This window comes from Amblyomma maculatum, chromosome 10, assembly GCF_055883805.1.
Source record: "Amblyomma maculatum isolate TAMU_Amacu chromosome 10, ASM5588380v1, whole genome shotgun sequence".
In the NCBI taxonomy this organism is placed as follows: domain Eukaryota; kingdom Metazoa; phylum Arthropoda; class Arachnida; order Ixodida; family Ixodidae; genus Amblyomma; species Amblyomma maculatum.
The window spans coordinates 118,785,433-118,810,114 of NC_139353.1; the positions used below are offsets into that span (position 1 = coordinate 118,785,433).

The window sequence follows — 24,682 nt, forward strand, 5'->3', positions numbered from 1 at the left end:
CTCGATTATGGACACAAGTGGCACATGCCAGAGGGGCGGCCTATTGCGTCGGCCCTCCATAGGCCGCATTGCCATATATAAGAGCGCGGTGTATTGGATAGGACCGGTGAGGATCAATAGAAAGAAATCTTTGATGTGGTTGACAGTGAGACGGCAGATAAACAGTGCGTCAGCAAGCCCGTGTTGTCTTTGTTCGCAGTATCACAAATATTGTTATTACTAAAAAAACTCGCTATTTCCATCATTAAACGGCGAAACTACCATGCGACGTGACTGCCTTATATGTTTTAGGCAGCTAACCGACCTCTGCTAGTAATCCGGTAGTTTCGCAACTTCCTTTTTTATCTCGTTTTCAGGCTTGTAGTGATTGGAGGGCTGCTTTTTACATGCTCTTACCTCCTGTTTTGTATCAGTTATGTTCCATTAAAAATCCAGCGAACGACCTTCAACGAGCAAAAGCGTAGCAGTGTGAAATAAGGCTTTCCCAACCTTGTATATATATATATATATATATATATATATATATATATATATATATATGCGCGACACCGCCGCAGCTCCGTGCCGGGTTGGTCTCAAGGCCGACTGCAAGATGGAGGCGCTGCGAGCTTGCGGCGACGACTACGTGCCCTACAGCAATCAGCCCTACTTGACTGCCTCCGGCAAAGAGTTCGAGGACAAATGCGAGTGCGTATACCGCAGGCGCTCATTGCGTCTACGTCGCCGCGTTGGCGGAATGTGGCGGTCGTGAATATTCGAGCAGCGTGTAAAGAGTACGGGACACGTTTGCGGAGAAGAGAATCGATAGCTTTTTCAAAGGAAGTTCGATTTCAAACGCAATCCGCCAGCTTGAACAAGTTGTGTGCTGGAATATTTTGTCAGTATCACGCATGCATTGAAACACGCCGGTGTAAAGGCGATGTTTCGCAATCTAGCTTGCTATGTAGCATCAATACCATGCTATTTTTTTTTTCCAAAATGAGTCTAGGCGCTAGGGTTAGCATGTACATCAGCCAGCATTTTACCTAGTAAACAGTAATTCCTTACCGGTGTCTGTATACTGTTGCCTGTCTTCCATGCTGGGATGATGATGATGATGATGATGAGGATGATGAAAACGTTTGTTGAAAGCCACATTGGCATAGATTGAGGGAAGGCTGATCGGGTCCCTACTCCGGGACACCGTTGTTAAAAGCCGCTTCCCGTGCTGTTTCGACGAGGGCTCATTGTTCCGTGAGGTCAAAGCTGGATAGGGCCGCCTCCCAGCCTTCCCACGTTGGCTGATTAATAATGTCAATACTAGTATTTTGTTGACCAGCCCATACCATATGGTATAAGTTTGAATTCTGTCCACAAAGTTTGCACTGCGCCGAAAAGGACACGGCCTCAATGGGGTGAAGTGTTCCAGTAATTTCTTCCTTTCATCTCCGTTTGTTCGCGCTGTTTCTTGTTTTCTCGCATGATAATTCCGAACATATTCAAGCTAACACAAGCGAATAAGTCTAAGCTTATCAAATAGGTGAAATAGGAATAAACATGCTAAGCGTTTTAGCGAGCTACCCTGGGGACGCAAGGTTTACCACGAGAAGTAAAGGTTTACCCTAAATGCCACCGTTTGCCTTGATATTGCAATCTATGATGAGTCGCAGTGGCACTCTACTCGTGCTGTAACTGGCTCTCCTAAGCTCACATTCGTGTAGTAAACAAGGCGCGTGCACAGGATACCGCTAAATATTCATTGTAATTGTTGGTTTTTCTTTTCGCCGATAGGACGGATAAAAACAGATCGCTTGCACGTTGCAATTCGCCAATGACTGCCTTGACGGTCTGTACCAGACTGTGACTCTAGGAACCGTCAGGTTAATGGAACGGAACGTCAACATAGTTTGCAATGTGAGTTCGAAGCAGTACAAAGGCACGTCCTGACCGCTGTTTAGATTAAAGCGCATGGTTAAACCCGCGGTGAATGAAGCCCTTGGAGACATCTTGATATGACATTTCCGGCTTAGTGGTGCGTCCGCAAAAAGGTCGCTCTAACTGCGGGAATGGCATTGCATTTGCCCACACGTGTTGATAAGAGACCATTTACCATATCCTCGTACAGACTGAACGTGCGTCGAACATGAAAAAAGTAAAGGTCTGTAATCATTACTTCGCGTCTCGCTGGCTAAGGCGAACTGAACTATCTCTGTCGCGTATATGTCTAGCTTCCGATTAAAATAAGAATTATCTTTGTTAGTTGAACCAAATAATGTATGAAATTAAAGCTAGAAACGAGTTTCATTTCAGCGCTCTTTGTTTGCTGAGGGGTCTACTGGAGAGATGTTTTTTGCAGGCTAGTTGGTGCATTATTGGGGTATTACCTCGGAGAAAATGCAGATAAAGAAACTAATTGACCGGACCGAGTGCTCTTCTTCATGTAAAAAAACCAAAAAGATGACGAGTGCTCTATCCTGTCACTTCTTCCCTTCCTTTACTTGACTTTTTACGCTAAAACCAAATTTCTGTTCTTCTTGAGTACTGGTCACTTTCTGGAAAAAAAGGGTTACATCTGCTCCAGAAAAAGTATCGCAACAGGGGTGCGCGCTACCACGCGTCCTGTGACAGCGACTACAAACATGATAACCGTAAACGCAATCTTCTTCTGGCCATTAAAAATGTACTAAGTGAGGCATTATCAGCTCTATCCATTTAAAGCTAGTATCTAGTCCTAGTATCTAGTCCGCGTGAACTTCTAGCAGTTGTAGCACAGGTAAACACCAGACGTGCTGCGAATAATAAGAGTGAACTGGCGCCATTTTATCAGATATATAACGGTGCTGCGATTTTTGGAGAGTTTAAAATTACTAAATATTTGAGCGTCGAAAATCTTCGATGTGTTTCACTGCTATTACGTTGAAAGACAAGAAGGAAGAGTACTTATTAATATCTCAGACTGTCTTCAGTCAATTATTTAACCTCTGGTATCTTCTTTGGGAAATTGACTGGTTGAAAGAAATTATCCACCGTGACACTACCTTGCGCATGCTATTAAGTGGCGATCATACAACTGATATCATCTGGTACAGATAATGCACTCGCTGCGCTCTAAACGATTAATTGAAGGATTTTCTACTGCTTTTTCATATGCTCTTTCCTAACCTCAACACACAAAGCGATAACAAAAACGTTACATCTAAGAAAAACATAACTGATAATGACTACAGGCTCATTCTTTTTCCGGTTACTTTAGGGTTGTCGCAGGTTTCAGTTTGGGCATTGTTTTTGCTGATTTGCATCACTTGAGCAAAAGAAACCCTGGTTTGAAGCATATATTACTTTCGAGCCATTGTTTTTTTTTTTTGTGTGTCTGTTTTCCAGTTTACGAAAAAGTCATCACATGCATGAATTCCGTTGGGGCGAAGATCAATGCTTGCGTTCAAGACCTCAAAGACACTCTGCAGAGGGCCGTACTCAAGGCTCCAGCCGCTGATGTTCTTTCCTATACCTGCTGGTGAGTAAAGTTATGCTGAATATCGAAATGATCGAATGAGCTGGATCAAATCGCCGACCTGGAATGATAGCAGGAATTTCTCATTAAATTTTCTCCGCTTTAATTCTATTCATGGCAAACTTCGACAAAATATCTGAAATGTTTAGCTCACTAACATATCTTTTCAAATCAATTACATACATGTCATGGATTTAATTTTCGCTTGGCTCCTTAGGTCCTAAATATTTGTGCAGTGGTGAGTCGACTATAAGTTGATGCGTAAGCCAGTTGGTAATGACAGTACTTTTTATTTTTTGTAATGGATTTTTGTGACTATAGTCCTAATAAGAGCTTATGAATAATCCTTTTAGCATAGTCAGACGACGTGGTGACTGCCGCTGTACTTATCAGAAAACGCATCGGAAAAAATCTTGGTATGTCTGGGTGTCTTGAAGCGGGCCTGTGCGTTAAAGCCACGCCAGCGTGGCCGCCGAATAAGCAGCTTTATTAGTCGAGATGAGTAGTCATGGGACTTAGGAAAGGACCCCAATAGTCTACCCCGACCTGCTCAAAATGAGATCTTGGCGAGTTCACATGATGTAGGAGACCAGGAAGAGCACCAATGGGACGTTTGTGACTTTCAGACGGGTCACAACTAGCCACATACTTCTCAATAGTTTCAAGCATCTGCGGCCGATAAAAACACTGTTTATTTATTTATTTGTTTATTTGCAATACTGCTAGCCCCAAGGTAATAGCCGTGGCAGGGTGGGAAAATAGCAAAACCAATCATAAAATAATGTCCAAAAGGATAAAATACATGAAACCGTAGACACATGAATGGAATTACAAAACAAAAAAGTGATTTTAAATGACAATGAATAAATTCCACTCACTACGTATAATGAACGCCTGGAATTGTTGGATGTCTTCCACCTCCAACCACTCCACAACCGTACGAGGGAAGAATGAATACGTAAAAACATTATTTTTTCTTCGAAAAGGAAAGAAAGGAAAAGAATTTCTGCGTCTCGTAGCATAACCAGAAGAAAGTGTGACATATTCCTAGTGTTGCTACTCAATTTGCCTTTCACAACTTTAAACAGGAAACGCAATCATGCTATCTTATTTCTGTTTGATAATTCAATAAAAGCTAATCTATCCCTGAGTACCGTAACCGACCTTTTGCCATATTGATTGATGATAAACCTGACTGCGTTCTTTTGTACTCTTTCCATGTTATTATTATTAACTCAAGTAAATGGATCCCAAATTATACTGCCGTATTCAAGAAGAGGTAACACGAGAGATTATACGCTAGCAGCTTAACATCCTTTGCCGAGTTACGGAGACATTGCTTCAAGTAATGTAATTTTGTCATAGATTTGCTAACAGTGTGTGTAATACGATGGTCCTAACGCAAATCGTGAGTTATGTGAAGACCAAGGTACTTGTATTAGGAAGCTTGGAGTGATTGGTTACCGTGAGCTGAATAGTCAGACGTCAGTGGACACTTCTTATTTGTCACAGATAAAAGAACACTTTTGGCTTAATTTACCCACATCTTCCAGGTATCACAGCACTTCAGAAGCCGATTGAGGTCAGTGTTCAACTTAACATAATCTTCATGTGAAAATAATAACAGAATGCAGTCCACAGTCGTCAGTCGTCAGTATATAACCGGATCTTTGCGCCATAACCGTCAACAATGTCATTAATATAAATAAAAAAAGGTAAACGTATCAACTGATCGTTGGGGTACCCCGGATTCAACTGGCAAAAATTTAGAAGGAGGTTCTGTATAAACAACATATTGGTGTCTAGGTGTCAGGTACGCTTGAAGGCAGTTACAGAGTTTAGAATTTTTTAATATGCTACGAAGTTTAAATAGTAGTTTCGAGTGAGAGATCTTATTGAATTATTCAGCTGAATTAAAAAACAATGCATCTATTTGACTTTGGTCGTTTATAGCAGATGCAAAATCATGTATGCTTCAACAAGACGGGCCACAGTCGAGAGACCCCTCCTAAAACCGTTCTGAGCTGGTGAAAGAATAGAATCAGTATCAAGAAATAAGATGATGTGTTTATGAATGATATGCTTCAATAACTTACAGCAGGTACAGGTTAGCGCTATTGATCGATATTTCGAGATTAGTTTGCTTGTTTCCGATTTTATGTAACGGATTTATTTTTGAGTTTCCAGTCTTCCGGCTAAGTACTTGACGAGAGAGATGCGTTGAAGATAACTGTCAGAAATTTCGACGGCCATTCAGCGTACCTCTTCAAAAGGAATTGGGTGCTACATCTGGGTCAGGAGATTTTCACTAATATAAATTCAATAAAAGGTTAAACACGCCCGGTTAAGGTATTTCCAAGTCATCAATGGCACGCAGGCTATAATATCCAGCAAAATGAGGTATGCATGAGTTATCACATGTGAAGAACAGTTTGAAATGTTCATTGAAAGCTTCTGAGATGTCGGCTTCATCAGATGTTGACCGATTGTTTATCACGAAAGTGTAAGCGCGAGATATTTTTTTAAAGATATGAATCGCCAGAAAAATTGTTCCGTTCGAGATGAATTTTATTCTTTAGCTTCGTGGACAAAAGCCTAATTTCATCACCTATGCTTTGAGTGTTGCGTATTTTCTTTTGTTTTTTAAGACGATTAACTTTTATTTTTAAATTAATTACATCTCTCGTGATCCATGGATTAGTCATGTTTGTTTTCCTAAGTTCAAAGGCAACGAAAAGCTGAATAAAGGCAAGTAAACTGTTCTTTAACTTCACAAACATTGAGTTTACGTCATCAGAATTGTTATTAGCGCCATTTAGAAGTTCACCAAATGAGCTCTAATTTATCTATAATGCGCTAACGTTATCTGCAGAAGAAAAAACTGGCACACGAGCTATTAGTTGACCTTGTTTGTTTAATTGACTTAAAGTTAACTAAGACAGCTAGCTTTATGGTCTCAAATGCCATCAGCAACCTTGCATTGAATTTCACCAGGGATGCTGCCACGTACAAAAAACCAGATCTAGAACCCACTTACTGTTACCCTGAATACGTGTGTAATCTCTGACCAACTGACTTAAATCGAAACAAAACGCAATGTCAATTAGCTCTTCTTTATGGGCAACATCACTACTAACTGACGAAAATTGAGGCCAATCTATACCCAGAAGATTAAAATCGCCACACAGCGCAATCTTGGTATTAATGGTCATGCTGTTCATAATGTAGGTTTTCAAGTTTTCTAGCACATCCAAACCAGAACCTGGCGGTCTGTAAACAACGCCAACCATTAGAGAGTGTTCATCACAGAACATCTTGCAAAACAAACATTAAAGGTTAGTTGGATCAATCATGCGCAGAGGTTTTTTCTTGAACAGTAGCGCAACGCCCCCGCTCCTATTGTTGTGATCCCGACGATAAACTTCGAAGTTAGGGGGAACAAATTCGCTGTCATATATCTATCATATAACCAGGTTTAAGCAATTGCTACCACGTCAGGTCATGAATGGTAATCAAGTAATCTAAATGTGCACCTTTAATTACAATGATTTGGCAGTTTACGTTCAAGAGCTTCAATGGGAAGGAGCTCTTCTCTTGTCACGCTTTTGTTCGATTCGGAACGGCTACTTTTTGTAGTTTATCGAAATTTGATAGGTAAAGATTTCCATACACTGATATTTTATTGAATACTAGTTTCACGCTTTTTTTACGGTCCCTGTTGCTAGCAGTGCTGTCCCACAATTTTTTATAATAGCGCACATTTTCTGCGAGACATCGTCAGGGACGTATTGCCCAGATCCCTTCAGCTTTGAGCAGTTACTCAATATCAAAACCTTTTCTCAGTAATCACTAGGCTTTAGAATAATGGAGTGTCCTCGCAGATACCAGGTGTCCTGAAGTAGGATCCACGTGCATGACGCGCAAAACAGGAGGTCATAGGATGTGAGGTACCACAAGAAGGTATCAGAGGCCAGCGCCACAACAGTTCATGTATACAAGAGCCTGCCCCGCACACTAAAAGACAGGAAGCTGTGAATTCATTTGCAGCGGTATATAATGACTTCAGATTCTCGTATTTCCTCTCCTAAGCGCGGAACGTACGGGCATCAAATAACCAGGTACCACCACGGCAATGTAATCGTCAAAGTATTCGGCGTCACATTCTATCGTTGTAACCGGCCAATGCTTAACAGTCCGCGTCAGCGTGCCAGCGCCCGTCCTTGTACAGCACCGTAAAATGAACTTCTTGCAAACGGATTGCCTACCGCGCAAGACGGCTAGACGGGTCACGGAGGTTAATAAGCCAAGATAGGGAATGATGGTTATACTAACCACTGTGAAGGGGCGTCCGTACATATAGCAGCGAAAACTACGGCGAGGAACTCTTTCTCAGTAAATGAGTAATTGCGCTTAGTTTGGCTTAAAGAGCGACTGGCGTAATCAATAACATGTTCCTTGTCGCCATAACGGTAAATCAGCACAGCATCGATACCAAAACAACTAGTGTGCACTTCTTTGAAGGCAGAAAGGATGAAATGCTGAAGAATTGAGTGCCATGTTAGTAGAAACTCAATTTGGGGAAAAGAGTCGCAATGATGACCACTCGTCGGGAGTGTTTATTGCGGAGAAGGCACGTGAGCGGGCTAGCGATTTAACAAAGACCGGGAATGAAGCAGCGAAAATATTAGCACAGGCAGAGGAAACTTCGAAGTTTCTTTATACCCTCAGGTGTTGGAAATGACGCAACGGTCGCGGTTTTCTGTGAGTCAGGTCTTACGTATTCACGATCAACGAGGTGCCCAAGTGCCAAAACCTACCGTTCATCGAAATGGCACTTCGCGTTCAATACCAGACCAGCGTTTTTCAGGGATTCCAGTACAAGCGCAAGGCATCGATTGTGCCCATGGAATGTCCGGCAAAGATGACATCAGCTATGTAACACGTACGCACGCAGGCACGCACGCACATATATATGTATATATATATATATATATATATATATATATATATATATATATATACATATATATGTGCGTGCGTGCCTGCGTGCGTACGTGTTACATGGCAAAGATGACATCAGCTATGTAACACGTACGCACGCAGGCACGCACGCACATATATATGTATATATATATATATATATATATATATATATATATATATATATATATATATATATATATATATATATATATATCATTTTAAGCCACATTGGAGTTCATCCATAACTATCTCGAAAGTTGCGGGATTATTACATAGTTCAAAAGGCATTATATTACATTCATACAGGCCGTCGGGCGTGGCAAAAGCGATTTTCTCCTTGTGCTGAGGGTAGATAGCTGCCTGTCAATATCCCAACCACATTTCAACGTATCAAACGATTGAGACGGAATCTATGGCGTCATCAATCTGGGGAAGAGGTTATACCTCTTCTTAGTTACTGCATTCAGTCGGCGATCGTACACGCAAGAGCGCCATTGACTGTCTTTCTTCCCGGCCAGAATGAAAGGAGAAGCCCAAGGACTGCATGACCCTTAAATAATACAATTTTTCAGCGTACCCCGAACCGGTTCCCTGTTGACTTGGCGTTCTTTCTGCGACAGACTATACGACTTACGTTGAATTGGGTGTGAGTGATGGCGATAGCGGGAACGTGTCAAGGAACTGCGCTGCGAACCGCTTGCCTCGAAAAAGTCAAAGATGGATGAGTACTTGAGGACTAGTCTCCAACGCCTCACGCTGTTCGCCGGTTAGAGATTTGGTGATCATTAGGCGCAGTTGCGAGTCAGTGTCTGGAGCAGCAGTAACTCTGCTAGGTGCGTCAGTTATCAAAGCCACTGACGGACCAGCATCATCTTGGCTACACATCATAATCTTCATATTCCTGGGTAAAACCGCTGGTACAGAAGAACAATTGATGGCTCATAGCCGTGAGCCGCCCTTCACCACCAACATCACGAATGAAGAACGAGAATGAGTTTCTTGGCACAGTTATAACGAAGCGGTGGCATTGAAGGTGGCGGAAGCACAAATGTGGTACAAAATCGGAACGGACGCCATAGAAAGGGCTGGCACATTGGTATTCTTGGACAGGCAAAACACATCCTCCTGCTCTGGGGACTCCACTAAACGCCCAGACAGAAGGAAACCGTCAATGCAGAGTTCTCTGGAACGGAAAAAATTAATATCGAGAATGACGTGATACGTGAATCACAAAGGCCCTGCAAACGCCACTGTCAATATTGTTCCACCAAGGCAAAATGTAGTACTCTCATTCCAAACGGCACAACAAATCACCACCCGGACCACGAAAATTCTTATTTCGTTTCCATATAAACGGAACATTGCGGCCCAAGCGTTTCCTAAACGATAAACTGATAACAGAAATGAATGACCCCGTATGTACTAAATCAATTGTCGCCACACCGTCGACAGCCGCAGAAGCAGTGTTCTTTACCATTATAACAGTTTGAGGAATTTCTGCAGGCAGCGCAGTCTCCGGGTGCTGCTCACATTAGATTATCGATACAGGTTATAAATACTGCCGCTGTGGTGCCCAAAAGCGGCGTACAGAAAAGGAATGTGGTAGTGAGAAGCTGCGATCGGAAACAGGCGAGTGAGTGTGTGGTCCATCGGTCTGGGAAAAGTCGTATGAAGATGAGGGCTATTGGCAAGAAAAACAGTAGAATTGGTTACGTGGCTGAGCTTGGTTGACGTGGAGATCGTGGAGGTTTAGTTAGTAACTGCGAGAGTAACGAGCAATGTGCTCCTCACTGCCACAACGGTGGCAGACGGGGGATGTACAGAGATGGCTATGTTCACTGGAAGGCTCTAAGGAGGCAGAAAAAATTTCGTAGTCAAATGTATCTGCAGGTCTTCGGGCTGGCTACCGGAAAGAGTGGGCAAGTAGTTGATGCGGACGGTACTCAGAACGCAGCTAGTGTGCAGCGAGGAGGGATCCAGACATGAGTCGTAGCGAGACGGATAATTACAGCTATCGACCCTTGCCGTTAGAATATAGGCGTCAGTCTGTGTCACATCGAAAACGTTCATCCCGGGCATCAAGCGGAGCACGGCGGGAGCCTCTCAACGAATGGTAACGAAAGCTGGCACGGATAGTGGACGCCGTGAAGACGGCTCGAACCGCTGTAGTTCCTCGTGAACTATGTGACGGATCGTCGAAAAATGTACCTGAAGCTACTTCCAATGCTAGCCACTGTTCAACGTTTGTTAGCAGCCCAACGTTTGGCGTTATGCTACGATACGACACTACTGGAGTGAAGATTGCTGGGAAACGTATCAACAACCTTAGATATGCGGATGATACCACTTTAATGGCAGAAAGTGGAGTGAAACTCAAGATACATCTGATGCGCGTACAAGAAGAGAGTGAGAAGTTTGGGCTTAAACTGAACATTAAAAAGACAACGATCATGGCGTCTTGTCCTATCAAGTCCTGGAGCATCAAGGGACAAGAAGTGGCAGCTGTGACAGATTTTCTCTTCTCGGGCTCCAAGATTACCTCGAAAGAGACTGCAGCCATGAAATTAGGAGACGCCTGCTTCTGGGAAAGAGAGCCATGGCTAGCCTTGACCGCCTAGTAAAGAGCACAGACATTACACTGCAAATCAAGATCCGTATAACTCGTGCTATGGTCTTTCCAGTTTTGATGTATGGATGCGAGAGTTGGACTATGAAGAAGGCTCACCGCTGAAGAATTGACGCGTTTGAATTGTGGTGCTGGCGGAGACTCTAGAGAGTTCCTTGAACGGCCAGAAGATCAAATCAGCCGATATTGTCGACCATAGACCCTGACTGCTCATTGGAGGGTCGAATTCTAAAGTTAAAGCTCAGCTACTTTGGTCATCTTATGAGAAGAGAGGAGTCGCTGGAGAAAGATTTGATGTTTGGAAAGGTTGAGGGTCACAGAAGAAGGCGTAGGCAGCGAACGCGATGGTTAGATGGTATCCTCGAGGCGCTGCAGATGAAGTTAAGTGATCTTAGGAAGATAGTGAGAGACCGGAAAACGTGGCGCGATATGGTCGATAGGGTCACGAAGAGTCGGACACGACTGAACGACTGAAGTGTACTGAACGATACTTCAATGTCTCGAAAGTGCGGATGAGGCGAATAAGATCAGAGACGGCGTCCAGGTCACCTTTCGCTACCAAGAAATTGTAAAAATTATCAGCAACGCCTTTGGGGAAATGTCTTAATTTATATTCCTCGGTCATCCGAGAATTTTTTGTCTTACAGAGCTTCACGACATCCTCCATATAAGCTGTGCAAGTTTCTCCCGATAGCTGAGATCTATGTGCGAGCAGATTTTGAGTGCGTATTTTCTGCGCAAGGCAGTCGCCAACGCACAGGCGCAATTCGGTGACAAAATGCTGGCAGGTTGTTAGAGATTTCGTGGTTTTCAAATTAGACAATAACATAAAGATTAGCGGAGGCGTCTCATCGGTTGTAGCTGCTCACCCACTACCAGCGAGTGAGCCGCTCGTAACCGTCCTCACCCGCTGCTCCTCTGAACGTCCGGGGCTCCAGATAGTGTTGCGAGGAACCGATCGCTGCGCCCGCAGTCGGTCTCCAGCCCGGATTGCAGCATCACCGTTAGTTACTGACTTGTAATCGGCACGTTGCATGGTACTGGTCAGTGACACTTTCATCGAGCGGCCGTGTCAGGGGTTCAAGGCCTGCAAGGGGACGACTCCTACGATGCTCCAGTTCTAGCTGCGCTGAGTGTTGCTCTTTGAATCTTTACCCCGGCACTTACACCACAAATTACATGCCCGACGGAGGGCTCGTGGAAGGTTTGGCAGGCCAGGTCTCACAGACATCGGACAGTGACCGGCGCACCATGAAACCAAATTTTTTACTTCTTTTACCTTGATAAATGGCGACATTTCCTCTTCCTTTTCTTGGCTCAGCTTGAAACTTCTTTCTCTCCGTAACAATATCACTTCCCGCCCTTCAAGCGCCCGATAAAGTGTTGGCGCGTAAAGTATACTTTGTCCGTGGCTTTTACGGCGCAGAGAAAGCACTAACACAAAGAGCGAAGGTGAGCACATAATATGTGATGGCAATAGTTCTTTCACTTATGTTCCGAGCCTACCAAGTTTGGGACCATTCCGTCGTTTTAGCTAAAGTAGAAAGCACAAATATTGTTAAATAAAATAGAGGCGCTTCACTTAGCTCGAACGGTCATAGTGGCATTTAGAAAGGGTCTGCGAAAAAGACAATACGCTGCGGATTGTCAATACTCGAACTAAGTAACGATGGCAGCATCCTTACTTAAATAGAAAATCAGTGTGCTCAAATGGTGCCCCACCTTGCAAGAAATTAAAACAAGTTGCGCTTTACCTATAGGACGCGCCTAATTGAATATGAAGGCTCTCACTAAATAGCCGCAAGAGTGCTCTATTTGTGGACGGTAATCGTTCAGGAAGTGATAGTCACGTCTCAACCAGCATGAAAAGTGACGAGGGAGAGCGACACAAAAAGGAACCGACGGGGCAGCACTGTTCCTTCATGTCGCTCTTCCTTGTCTTTTTAGACGCTATAGTTATAATATCGCTGTAATTTTACTCAAGCTTACTATCTAGCGCGGTTCTCTTCTTTGTTCGTATTCTTCCCGCAGATATACGCCACTTTTATTTCGTGCATTTTCCCTCCTGTCCCGGAATTAATTTGCCGCGTTGTGCTTTCCTCCACCTCAATGTGTACCCGCACGTACAGCTAGAATGTATGGGCTAACTTATGCTGCCGGGATGGTTATCTGTCCCGCAGCCTATACAGAAATTACTCATTCCGAATGGTCGAAACTGTCTGAGTAAGCAGCTTGAAGACGAAGTATTTTCCTTTATCGCACAATAGTTGTTTACAGTTATCACAGCGATTAGTTAGGCTCCGTGAATCACCGCATGCGAATTCTAAGAGAAGCCGTGCTCTACGCAAAAATGTGCTAACCAGAATAGGTCGCGAAGCAGCGCGCTTATAAGCGCAGGTGTTTCTCACACTAGGAGAGTTGTACTTTGGAAACATTAACAATCATGGTTAGAATTCAGCGCTGCAAGGCAAGGGCGCATGGAGAGTGGCACACACCAGCGCTTGTATGCGCTCCTGCTTATGCGATTTTCACGCTGAGCTCTAACAGTGAACACAAATGAACAAGCCCGGTTCAGCATGCTCTTGCGTATTCTATAAACATAAAAAATGTTTTGAAGGCTTCTACGCCTTCAACAAGGGGTTCCCACTGGTAATTAGTATACATATGATAACAAAAACTGCGAATGTAGTCTTTTAATAAAGAAACCTGCCTGTAGCTGATTTCTCTAGTTATTTATGGCACCAAATATTTTTTTCTGCTGCAGAGTTCACTATATCAGTAACTGCTACAGAGGTTTCGCAATTCGATTAGTGCTCTTTATAAAAACAGCAACTTTAACGCATTATCTGCTTCTCTGGGTGAAGCGGGCGTTCAGTTTTAATAAATTAGTTTTAGAAGGTTGTGTAAGGCCGAGCACTTTGAAATTAGGTTTCGTGTTGTTTATGGAGTTCAGGCTATGAGAGACGCCGTAGTGGAGGCCTCCGAAAATTTCGACCACCTGGAGTGCTTTAATGTGTGCTAGCATGGCTCAGCACGATGCCTCGTTTTTCACCTCCATCGAAAAGCTACCACCACGTCCCGGATTAGATCCTGCATCATTGGGTTCAGCAGTCGAACGCCCTAACTAGTGCACTGCCACTGATGGGCGGCCTTAAAGGTAGGAAGTTTCGCTCTGTTTGATGTGGTTTTGCGTAGTTACTAGCTAGACGCCTTCACAGCTGTATATTTAGTTTCTCAACCAATGATTTTCGCATGATAATATGAGAAAAAGAAAGTATTTCGGTATCAATGTTCGCAGAGTCTCGGCACTACAGCATAATTGTTATTATTTGTAAAAGTAGTAGTAATGCGCAAGGATTGAATGTAATATTAGCGGGCACTGAGTTATAAGTGCTTTAGGATTTGCGCACTGCCCGTGGGCTTCAATATCTGGCTGCCTAGACAAGAAAGTTGAAACGATCACGGTATTGGCGCAAGAATAATGCAAGAATGCAAAAACACAGTGACAGTGTGAAATGCGCCTTTCAACGTTGCTCATTCTTTTAGGAGCGCTACAGGTAATAAAATGGGGACGAACCCTGATATAAGTGTTTTTCTGCTGCAATCGCTTGAATTGCGAGTCACCTCCAGCTTCAAAAGCAATCAACGCAGCTACTACCGAAGAGCCAAAACTTGCATTCTTGTCATATTACAGTACAAAAGCGAGTTTCGCCTCTCAAACGATCATATTTAACACAATATCCAACGGCATCACGATTCTCGTGAATATTTCCTTTGAACTCTCCAGCGGCACAAAGCAGGGTGTGGATTAGCAATCAAAGAAGGTTTACCGCGCTCTAATCGATTAAAACGTAGCGTCAGTCAGAGTCAGTCGACGCCATTATCTATAGGGAGGCTTTTGATGGGAATCTGCTATTTGTTTGTTGAATTGTATCCAACGCCCCGCGAATCTCCTAAATGGATGGATGGAATATAGGAGCGTCCCCTTTGAAACGGGGTGGTAACAGTAGCTATTATGCTCATTTTTCTCCCTATATCTTAATTATTGTTTTAGATTGGTGACTATACCATCATTCTATTTATTAAATTTTTTATCTACATTACTAACATAATGTCACTTCTCTGCTTTGGTTACTATATCATCTTTGGTATAGTAACCGGGGCACCACTGAAAGCCGCCTGGCGTTCGTTTTCGAAAGTCTTTCCGGGATACGGTATGCGCTGCTCATCCGTCACTGCGCGAATTGATGGCGTTTGCAGCAGCGATTTCTTGTTTTGCTTTTTTTGATCTCCTGCCGAATACTTCTACGGCGGTCTAGAGCAACGAATTACGATACCCCTTACTGTAAAGCGATACCATTGCTGATGGTGCAGCTATCCGGGAGAAGCTAATGCATGCACGGGCGAGGTACCCACTATAAACAGGCGCTAAATGACCAGCTACAATGTTCAGCCCCGCTTTATTATGGGTACGCTGCACTGGCTGGTCAATCTTTTTCATTTACCCTACCTTCTCTTGGCAAGCTCGTTTGATATGTGCGCATAGCAACGCGCCTCGACCCAGTATATGAGACATGCTGCGTGCCCCGCCGTTACATTGTACCAGCACCGCACTCTTATAGGGTCATCGCCTCGTCGGCCAAATTCCAAGGTTTAGACGCGATGTCGCTAATGGTCCAGTGTCACAGGAAATTCGGCGTCGCCCTCCTCGTTAGACGTGAGCGAAAAATCCCCATGGAACATTAACATTCAGGAGCAGGTTGAAGTGTTGAGATTTTCAGAATGACGTTAAAATTTTCAGGGATGTTCCGTAACGAAAGCAAAGAAAGTTAAGCGGAAATGAAACTTGAGTCAACATTGAGGGGGGGGGGGGGGATGAACCCAGGGATTTCAGGTTGCGATACATTTATTGATCGATTTAATTATTTATTTATTTCTTAATGTGGATCGTAGGTCGTTAAGGCTCAATGGTTCAAGCTGAATAAATTTAGACCTACTGAATTCGCGGTAGGACACGGTCCATCAACTGAATTGTATTCTGCTCTTAAATACAATAATTAATTAAGTTCTACCATGCTTGAATCATAGCCCGTGAGACTATTCATAACTATGAATTGGATTATTGCGATGTCGCATATCTTGTGCAGTCGTAAATGGGCGAAACGCAACAAAGCCAGCACGTGCTGCCTTCGATAATTTCTAAGCATCGCAAATTTTATGTGCTTCCTCATATAAGTGGGCTCCAAGTATATGTAATATTATAGACTTGGAACGCGGGTTCATTCAATAAATCTCCTACCAGTTGCTTATGATATCAGTTTTTATATAGTCTTTATTGCGGTAAAGGCCTATACAATGACTTGAAGAATTAGGTGCCACAAAAATATGCAGCACTGCATTGAACAAGTGAGCTATTACTGGATTACATAGTAACCAACATATGTTGTTCATTATTACCATCAGCAGGAGCAGACGGACTGTACCCACTACAGGACAAAGACCGCTTCCATTTCCCTCGAATTAAACCCATCCTGAGCTAGCTGCATATACTTAACCCTGCGAACTTCTTAACCTCATCCACTCACCTAATTTTCTACCGCCCCCTGCTACGCTTTCCTACCCTTGGAATCCAAATGGTCACTCTTCCATATCAAAATATAAGGCAGTAGTAATAAGTCGCTTGTTTGCGGGAAATGAGCTCGATCAGTGCGTTATCCGTCGTATTGCTTGCAGAGCCGGGGCGAGTCAATAAATCTGCAGGATATTTGTTTAGGCGTTGGAACATTTACCTAAAAAAAAGTATTGCTGTAAAATTTCAGTAGTTTGTTGCACAGGGAACTGGTGGCGGATGCTATTATGCGGCGATGTAAATGCCGTGGGAAACTGAATTAAGGACATGTCGACTGCTTGGGAACACACGGCTAGCAGACGACGCGGCCGACTCCACTCGCGGAGGTACTTGTCACCTCCGTCAACGCGGCGTGGCCGTTGTTTTTCACACCGTCGAAACACCCCGTTTCGGTTCAGTTCATTACACGCTCCGAACACTGGGGCATATGTTGTATACTGACACCAAGAATTTTATTCATTCAATCGCGCAGGAGACAGGTGCATAGAATATTTCACACAGTACCAGCGTGGCCAAATGGCCGATACTGAAACTTCTGCCGTATGAGGTAGTTGACAATTTTTTTTAGTCGTGCCGTTTCTGTAGAAGAAATCATCGGGCAGAAGTGCGCCCTGAAACCTGCCGGAGGCATTCTTACAATATTTTCGTGTGCTTTCAGTAACAATTGAGACAAATAACAATACAGGTACAGCAATATTGATGTTGTTGGTGTGTCTCTCTGTTGCAGTTTTATTGAGTGTATTCAATTTTTATAAATATTAACGGACTTCGACAAACGATCATATTTATTGACCTCATTTTCTCCGCCATAAAATCTAGCAAGAATATTGCCGCGAAACCTTAAAAGCAGTATTTGTTGTTTTTTAACAGCCGCCGGCATACAGGCTTATCACTCTGATTCTGCACCGCGTATCAGTTCCGTAATCTTTGTTTGTTAATGCTCGATGTCGCGAGTCACACCTTTATCAGTTTTGTTGTAGCGCAAGATGCACCGAGATCTGTCTCGAAAATTCCGGCCGCTCGGGTGTCTTTCCACAATGTTCCAGCCCGTGCTGGTAGCTGTTTGCGACGTTATCTAGATTGTTCTGTGCAGCCTTTAAATTGAGCGTTGACGAGTGTGACGGGCATTCTTTGTTCGACGATTGACGAGCACGTTTGTTCCTATAGCCGCCGCCCAGTTGCTTAGTTCTTTTGCGGGTGCAAGTCAGCCCCAATAAAGAGTTATTTCAGTACCATCACGCCTGTGTCTTCTTTTGGAGTGTACGGCCTCGTCACCACTACGTGACATCTGGTGGAGGTGCTGCCTTTGATCCTTCAAGAGAAGACCCAAGCCGTGTTCCTGTCGCCCTGGAAGACCAGCCTAACGGTCACCGAGCCAGCCGCCGACTTCAAGGCCTACAACCCGAACACGGTCTGCTGCCTGACCCCATTCGATCTCGGAAGGCATCGACGCTGACAATGGCCCAGCCTACAGCACCGGTTTTTGTCCAACCCCGTGAGCCCCCCTGTTTCCATGGACGACCGGATGAAGATGCTGGAGACTGGGTGGACCTTTTCGACCGTGTGGCAGAATTCAACGGCTAGAATGACTCCCCGAAACTTAGGCAAGTCTACTTTGTTCTTCAAGGACGTTCCCGAATTTGGTTCGAAAATCATGAGGCAACTATGAAGGATTGGGAGACTTTCAAGGAAGCGTTTCTGACTGCCTTTTCAAGCGCCGTCCGAAAGGAAAGAGCCCAGGCCCTTCTTCAGTCAAGACTTCAACTCCCTAACGAGCCTGTCCTGGCGTAGGTTGAGGAGATGAAGCGCCTCTTTCGCCGCGCCGACCCTAATATGACCGAAGGTGAGCAAGTCAAACTTTTATTGCGAGGCGTTAAAGAGTCGCTCTTTGCGGGTCTTGTGCGAAATCCGCCAAGAACTGTGGCGGAATTTGAAACGGAGGCGTCTACTATTCAGAAAACGTTGGCCACCCGGATGCGCCACTACGAGCGACCACTTCAGCCGGACTGCTCAATCCACTACCCCAGCGCATCTACAAGCGGAGAGAACCTTCGGGACCTCATCCGGGAGATCGTGCGAGAGGAGCTCCGCCGACTGATGCTATCATCGCAACAACCGCAGGTGGCGACGCTCCCGGACGTCGTCCGGGAAGAAGTCCAGCAGGCGCTGGGCGTTCCTCAAGCGACGGCTGCGACTCTTCCAGCACAAGAGGCAACAGCGATGAACTACGCTGGTGCATTACGCCGCCCTCCGCCCCGACGTGATGACTTTCCGAGCCCTCGCCGCTACCGTCCTGTTCCTGAAAACCGCCCCTTGGCCCCCGCCCGCCAAGCCTACCAACGACCCCCAAACCCCAGAAAGTGCGACGCCTGGAGGACTGCAAACAACCGGCCATTATGCTTCCACTGCGGTGATGCCGGCCACATTCTGCGCCACTGCCCCTACCGACGAATTGGTCTCCGCGGATTTGCAGTCTACGCTCCACGACCACGCCCAGGTGAACGACCACAAGAAATTGACAACTATCTGCGTAGCGGTGAGATTGCGCACCCAAGCCGTCGGTTAAGATCTTCATCCCCGTACAGGGCCCGCTTTGCGTCGCCAGGCCGTACCTATGATGAGAGTATGCGCGGAAGGTCCCCAAGCCCGCGCAGGGGAAACTAAACAGAGCAACCTTTGGAGGTGAGGTTGCTCAACGGCGAAAAGACGAACATCCTCCGCCGCCGACGACCACTAACGACGACGCAGCCATTTCAACGCCGCTCCACACGACGTCATCGACGACAACACGACCAGACTGCAAGCAGACACCGCCGCCCAGCGAAGTAACAACGCTATGCCCCGGCCATGATCTGAAGAAACGACGGAGCCGAGATCGGACACTAAGGCCCACTTGCAATGCGAGGACGCGAACAAGTGACCTTGAAGTTGATATCGGCGGTCGCAGAGTCACTGCCCTAGTAGACACAGGAACTGACTATTCAGTTATTAGTGGACTGTTAGCCTCTCAGCTCAGAAAAATTACCACCGCTTGGGATGGCCAGCTGATTCGCACCGCAGGTGGCAACCTGATTACTCCATCGGGACGGTGCACTGTAAGAATAACTGTAAATGGGTGTACTTATCCCACCAGTTTTGTGGTCTTGCAGCAGTGCTCCCGCGACGTGATTTTAGGCATGGACTTCCTAAATGAACATAGGGCTATCATCGACCTGCGATCCAAGCTCATCAAGCTCTCTGCAGACAAAGCCATCCCTGCTACGACGACGTCGATGCAACACATCCCTCTAAACGTCCTCGATGAAGAATTGACCGTCCCGCCCCGATCAAGCATCGCAGTCTGCGTAGGTAGCGCAAACATCAAAACCGCTGAAGGCATCGTCGAAGGAAATATCCAATTGCTCTTAGAACGAGGTGTCGGCATCGCAAGAGGCATCACGAACTTCCGGAGAAGTCAAGCTCAGGTTCTGGTATCAAACTTCACCGAAGAATACCGGTATCTCAACAAGGGCACGACGATCGCTTTTTTCGACGAACTAGCGGACCTCAAAGATGTATTCGCCTTCCACGACCAAACGCTGGAAGACGCACCGGACCTATTCCGTCAGCCCACATTTGACATCAACCCGGCATTGACCCACAAGAGGAAAGACCAGATTCTCAGTCTGCTTCGAAGCTACGGGGAGTGCTTCTCATCGTCATCGAAGGTACGACAAACACCATTGGCCAAGCACCGCATAATAACGGACGAACACGCCCGACCTCTGCGCCAAAGCCCTTATCGTGTATCGCCGCGAGAACGCCAGGCCATTCGCGATCAAGTTGAGGAAATGCTGCGTGATGACGTAATCCAGCCATCGAACAGCGCCTGGGCGGCACCGGTCGTTTTACCGCCACCGGATTACCGCCGCTTGAATAGCATAACGAAGAAGGATGTCTACCCGCTTTCCCGCATCGACGACACTCTCTACCGGCTCTGCAATGCAAGGTACTTCTCATCGATGGACCTGAAAAGTGGATATTGGCAAATTGAGGTCGACGAAAGAGATCGCGAGAAGACCGCATTCATCACACCGGACGGTCTTTTTGAGTTCAAGGTGATGCCATTTGGCCTCTGCTCCGCACCAGCCACATTTCAACGAGTAAAGGACACAGTCCTAGCAGGCTTGAAGTGGCAAATTTGTTTGGTATATTTGGACGAGGTTGTTCTCTTCTCGTCAAACTTTGAAGACCACCTAAAACGACTACAGACAGTGCTGGAAGCCATCAAGTCATCGGGACTAACGCTTAAAGCAGAGAAGTGTCACTTCGCCTACGAAGAACTCCGGTTCCTAGGTCACATCGTTAGCAAGGACGGTATTCGCCCAGACCCCGAGAAAACAGCTGCTATCGCACAATTCCCACAACCTGCAGACAAGAAAGCTGTGCTCCGATTCCTTGGGTTGTGCGCTTATTATCGACGATTTGTCAGAAGCTTTTCGCGGAACGCCGAACCGTTGACGCAGCTTACAAAGGCTGACATACCTTTTAAATGGGAAGCGCCGCAAGGAGAAGCCTTCGACGAACCTAAGCGCCGCCTGCAATGCCCTCCTGTACTTGGCCACTTTGATGAAAACGCCGAGACCGAAATTCACACCGACGCGAGCAGTGCGGTCCTAGGAGCCATTCTCGTCCAGAAGAGTGCCGGACAGGAAAAAGTAATCGCCTACGCTAGCAGGTACAAAAGCCGAAGTCAATTACTCGACGACCGAGAAGGAGTGCCTTGCGATCATCTGGGCTACTTGTAAGTTTCGTCCATACCTATACGGCCGACCATTCAAGGTTGTAAGCGACCATCATGCGCTCTGCTGGCTAGCTAATTTGAAAGATCCCTCCGGCCGCCTTGCCAGATGGAGCCTACGACTTCAAGAATTTGACTTTACTGTAGTCTATAAGTCGAGCCGGAAGCACGCAGACTGCCTATCACGAGCTTCCGTCGACGCTCCCCCGAAGGACGATGACGACGACGCCTTTTTGGGAACGGTAAGCACCAGCAGTTTTGCAGAACAACAGCGATCAGACCCTGAGCTGAAAGCGCTGGCCGATTACTTGGAAGGAAAGACCGCTTCCCCTCCTGGTGTGTTCAGGCGACATTTATCATCCTTCACGTTAAGCAATGGCCTCCTCGTGAAGAAGAATTTCGCACCCAAAAAGACCGCGCAGCTTCTCGTAGTGCCTAAAACCCTTCGGCAAGAAATTCTGCAGGTGTTGCACGATGAGCCCACAGCAGGCCACCTCGGATTTGCGCGCACGTTGCGTCGAATCCAGGAGAAGTATTACTGGCCGCGACTGCCTGCCTAAGTTGCCCACTACGTGAAGACGTGTCGTGAGTGCCAACGACGCAAGACGCCGCCGATCAGACCAGTAGGACTATTAAACCCGATTCCGCCCCCAATCCTGCCCTTTCAACAAATTGGGATGGATCTCCTCGACCCCTTTCCAACTTCGTCTATGGGTAACAAGTGGATCATCGTGGCCATTGACTACCTTACCCGTTACGCCAAAGCAAGATCACTACCAAATGGTACCGCGGCAGAAGTCGCCAAATTTTTGGTCGAACAAATTCACTTGCGACACGGCGCCCCAGAAGTGCTCATCAAGGACAGGGGAACGGCGTTCACGGCAGAGTTGACGCAAGCCATCCTGGAATACAGTCATACAAGCCATCGACGAACAACTGCGTACCATCCCCAGGCCAATGGACTTACGGAGCGCATGAACAAAACGATCGCGGACATGATCGCTATGTACGTCGACGCTGAACACAAGACCTGGGACGCTATCTTGCCGTACGTGATCTTCGCGTATAACACGGCAGTCCAGGAGACGACCAGAGCGACCCCGTTTAAGCTTGTGTACGGCAGGGAGCCCACGACGACGCTCGACGCAATGCTGCCGCACGTAACCAGCGAAGACAACCTTGACGTCGCCGCATACCTGCAGCGTGCAGAGGAAGCCCGACGACTCGCACGGCTGCGTATTAAAGACCAACAGCGCACCGACAGCCGACGATACAATTTACGACTACGCCACGCAGAGTACAATCCAGGAGACCAAGTGTGGGTTTGACACCAATTCGTCGTCGCGGATTAAGTGAAAAGTTGTTGAGTCGATACTTTGGGCAATACAAAATCCTTCGCCGCCTCGGACCACTGGACTATGAAGTCATTCCCGACGGAACGTCAGCATCACAACGGCGACGCGCACGCCCAGGATTTGTACATGTTGTACGACTGAAGCCATTATACGCGCGTTAAAGAATCTGTGGTGTTTAAATTTTGCAGTGTTTATGTTTAAGTTTCTTTGTTTTGGAACATCGAGGCGATGTTTTTTTTAGGGGGGAGTAATGCCGCGAAACCTTCAAAACAGCATTTGTTTTTTTTTATAGCCGCCGGCATACAGGCTCATCACTCTGATTCTGGACCGCGTATCAGTTCCGTAATCTTTGTTTGTTAATGCTCGATGTCGCGAGTCACACCTTTATCAGTTTTGTTGTAGCGCAAGATGCACCGAGATCTGTATCGAAGGTTCCGGCCACTCGGGTGTCTTTCCACAATGTTCCAGCCCGTGCTGGTAGCTGTTTGCGACGTTATCTAGATTGTTCTGGGCAGCCTTTAAATTGAGCGTTGACGAGTGTGACGGGCATTCTTTGTTCGACGATCGACGAGCACGTTTGTTGCTATCGCCGCCGCCCAGTTGCGTAGTTTTTTTTTGCGGGCGCAAGTCAGCTCAAATAAAGAGTTTCGTTAGTGCAATCATCGACCCTTCATTTGTGTCGTCGACCTCGTCACCACTACGTGACAATATGTGCAGCTATTCCCCTCCTCTGAAGGCACAGTATAAGCTTGGGGGGGGGGGGGGGGGGAGGAATGCTGCAACGGCTGTTTTGATCTCTGATTATATTTCCTGTGTTTTTTTTTCTTTTATACTTGTATATCATGGGCAGCCAAGAAACGTCTTGCATGCCAATTTCACAATGGCTTGAAATAAATGTGTATACCCGTGTCACACGTGCAAGAAATGACCGTAACTAGGGAAGATTAATCTCATTATTATAAGAGCAAGTCAACACATCCACATTTATTGTTATTACACTTGCGACTAATGAAATATAGGCGGCAAGCATGTCATAAATTCCACCGCAATATCCTCAAAGTGCTTCTCACTGCAAAATATTCATCACATTGTCCAAATATATTTTTAAAATCGCTTTGCGAGGAATGCCGCTATTCTGGATGTCAACACGAAAATATATCAACAGAGAACATTGTTAGCACAGAAGCCGACAGTACACGTCAAACAAAAGTGCCTGCCAAAATGGCAAGTTAGTGACGGAAATACTGGAGGGATTCCCCCCTACCTGACAAACAGTTATCAATAAAACCTTTGCTACTAGGTCGGAGGTTGTTTCGAACAAAGCTACATACTCTTATGTGTGAAATATTAGCCAAGTGGTACGTATTGCTCTGTCGAAGAAGTTGTTCGAATACAGTAGGCAGCGAATAAAGTAAGGCTAGGGCCATTGAATGGACTCGTGTGGCACGGTTATAAATATGCAAACTTTACCAGCATCCTTTTGAGTCTGAGGCTTAGTGACGGTCAACTTTGCGGATGCAGTGTACGGGTCCTCAACTAAAGGCCTTCTTTTTTCTCCCTCCCTAGCTCATACGGTGACATGTTGGATTGCATCGGTCAGGCGCTGACGCCATGCGAAGGTGTCGGCGCGAAGGACTACTTGTTGCGCCTGTTTGAGCGTATGTACAACAGGGGGCTGAGGCTGGTCTGCAGAGAGCACCTCCCAGGATCTTCAGCCTGCAATGTGTTACCAATGTTGCCGCCCCTTGGCGCCCAGGATTGCAAGATCAATAACTTTGTGGAGCTCTTCATTAAAGCCGCTGCCACATTTGATGTCTAG

The 24,682-nt window shown here is 45.9% G+C and overlaps 1 protein-coding gene across 1 annotated transcript; it reads left to right on the top strand.

Moving 5' to 3' along the window:
- The first annotated feature begins 538 nt into the window (after window positions 1-538).
- Window positions 539-24,682, top strand: LOC146177323 (uncharacterized). Its single transcript, XM_084581523.1, has 3 exons — window positions 539-683; window positions 3,361-3,493; window positions 24,430-24,682. The coding sequence occupies exons 1-3, from the start codon at window positions 539-541 to the stop codon at window positions 24,680-24,682; spliced, it is 531 nt and encodes a 176-aa protein (XP_084437649.1).

Excerpts from the sequence above, each read along its gene's own strand:
- LOC146177323 (XM_084581523.1), top strand. The coding sequence starts at position 539 with ATGCGCGACACCGCCGCAGCTCCGTGCCGGGTTGGTCTCAAGGCCGAC. Across the intron at positions 684-3,360 it reads CAAAGAGTTCGAGGACAAAT|TTTACGAAAAAGTCATCACA; the intron begins GCGAGTGCGTAT and ends TCTGTTTTCCAG. Across the intron at positions 3,494-24,429 it reads GTTCTTTCCTATACCTGCTG|CTCATACGGTGACATGTTGG; the intron begins GTGAGTAAAGTT and ends CTCCCTCCCTAG.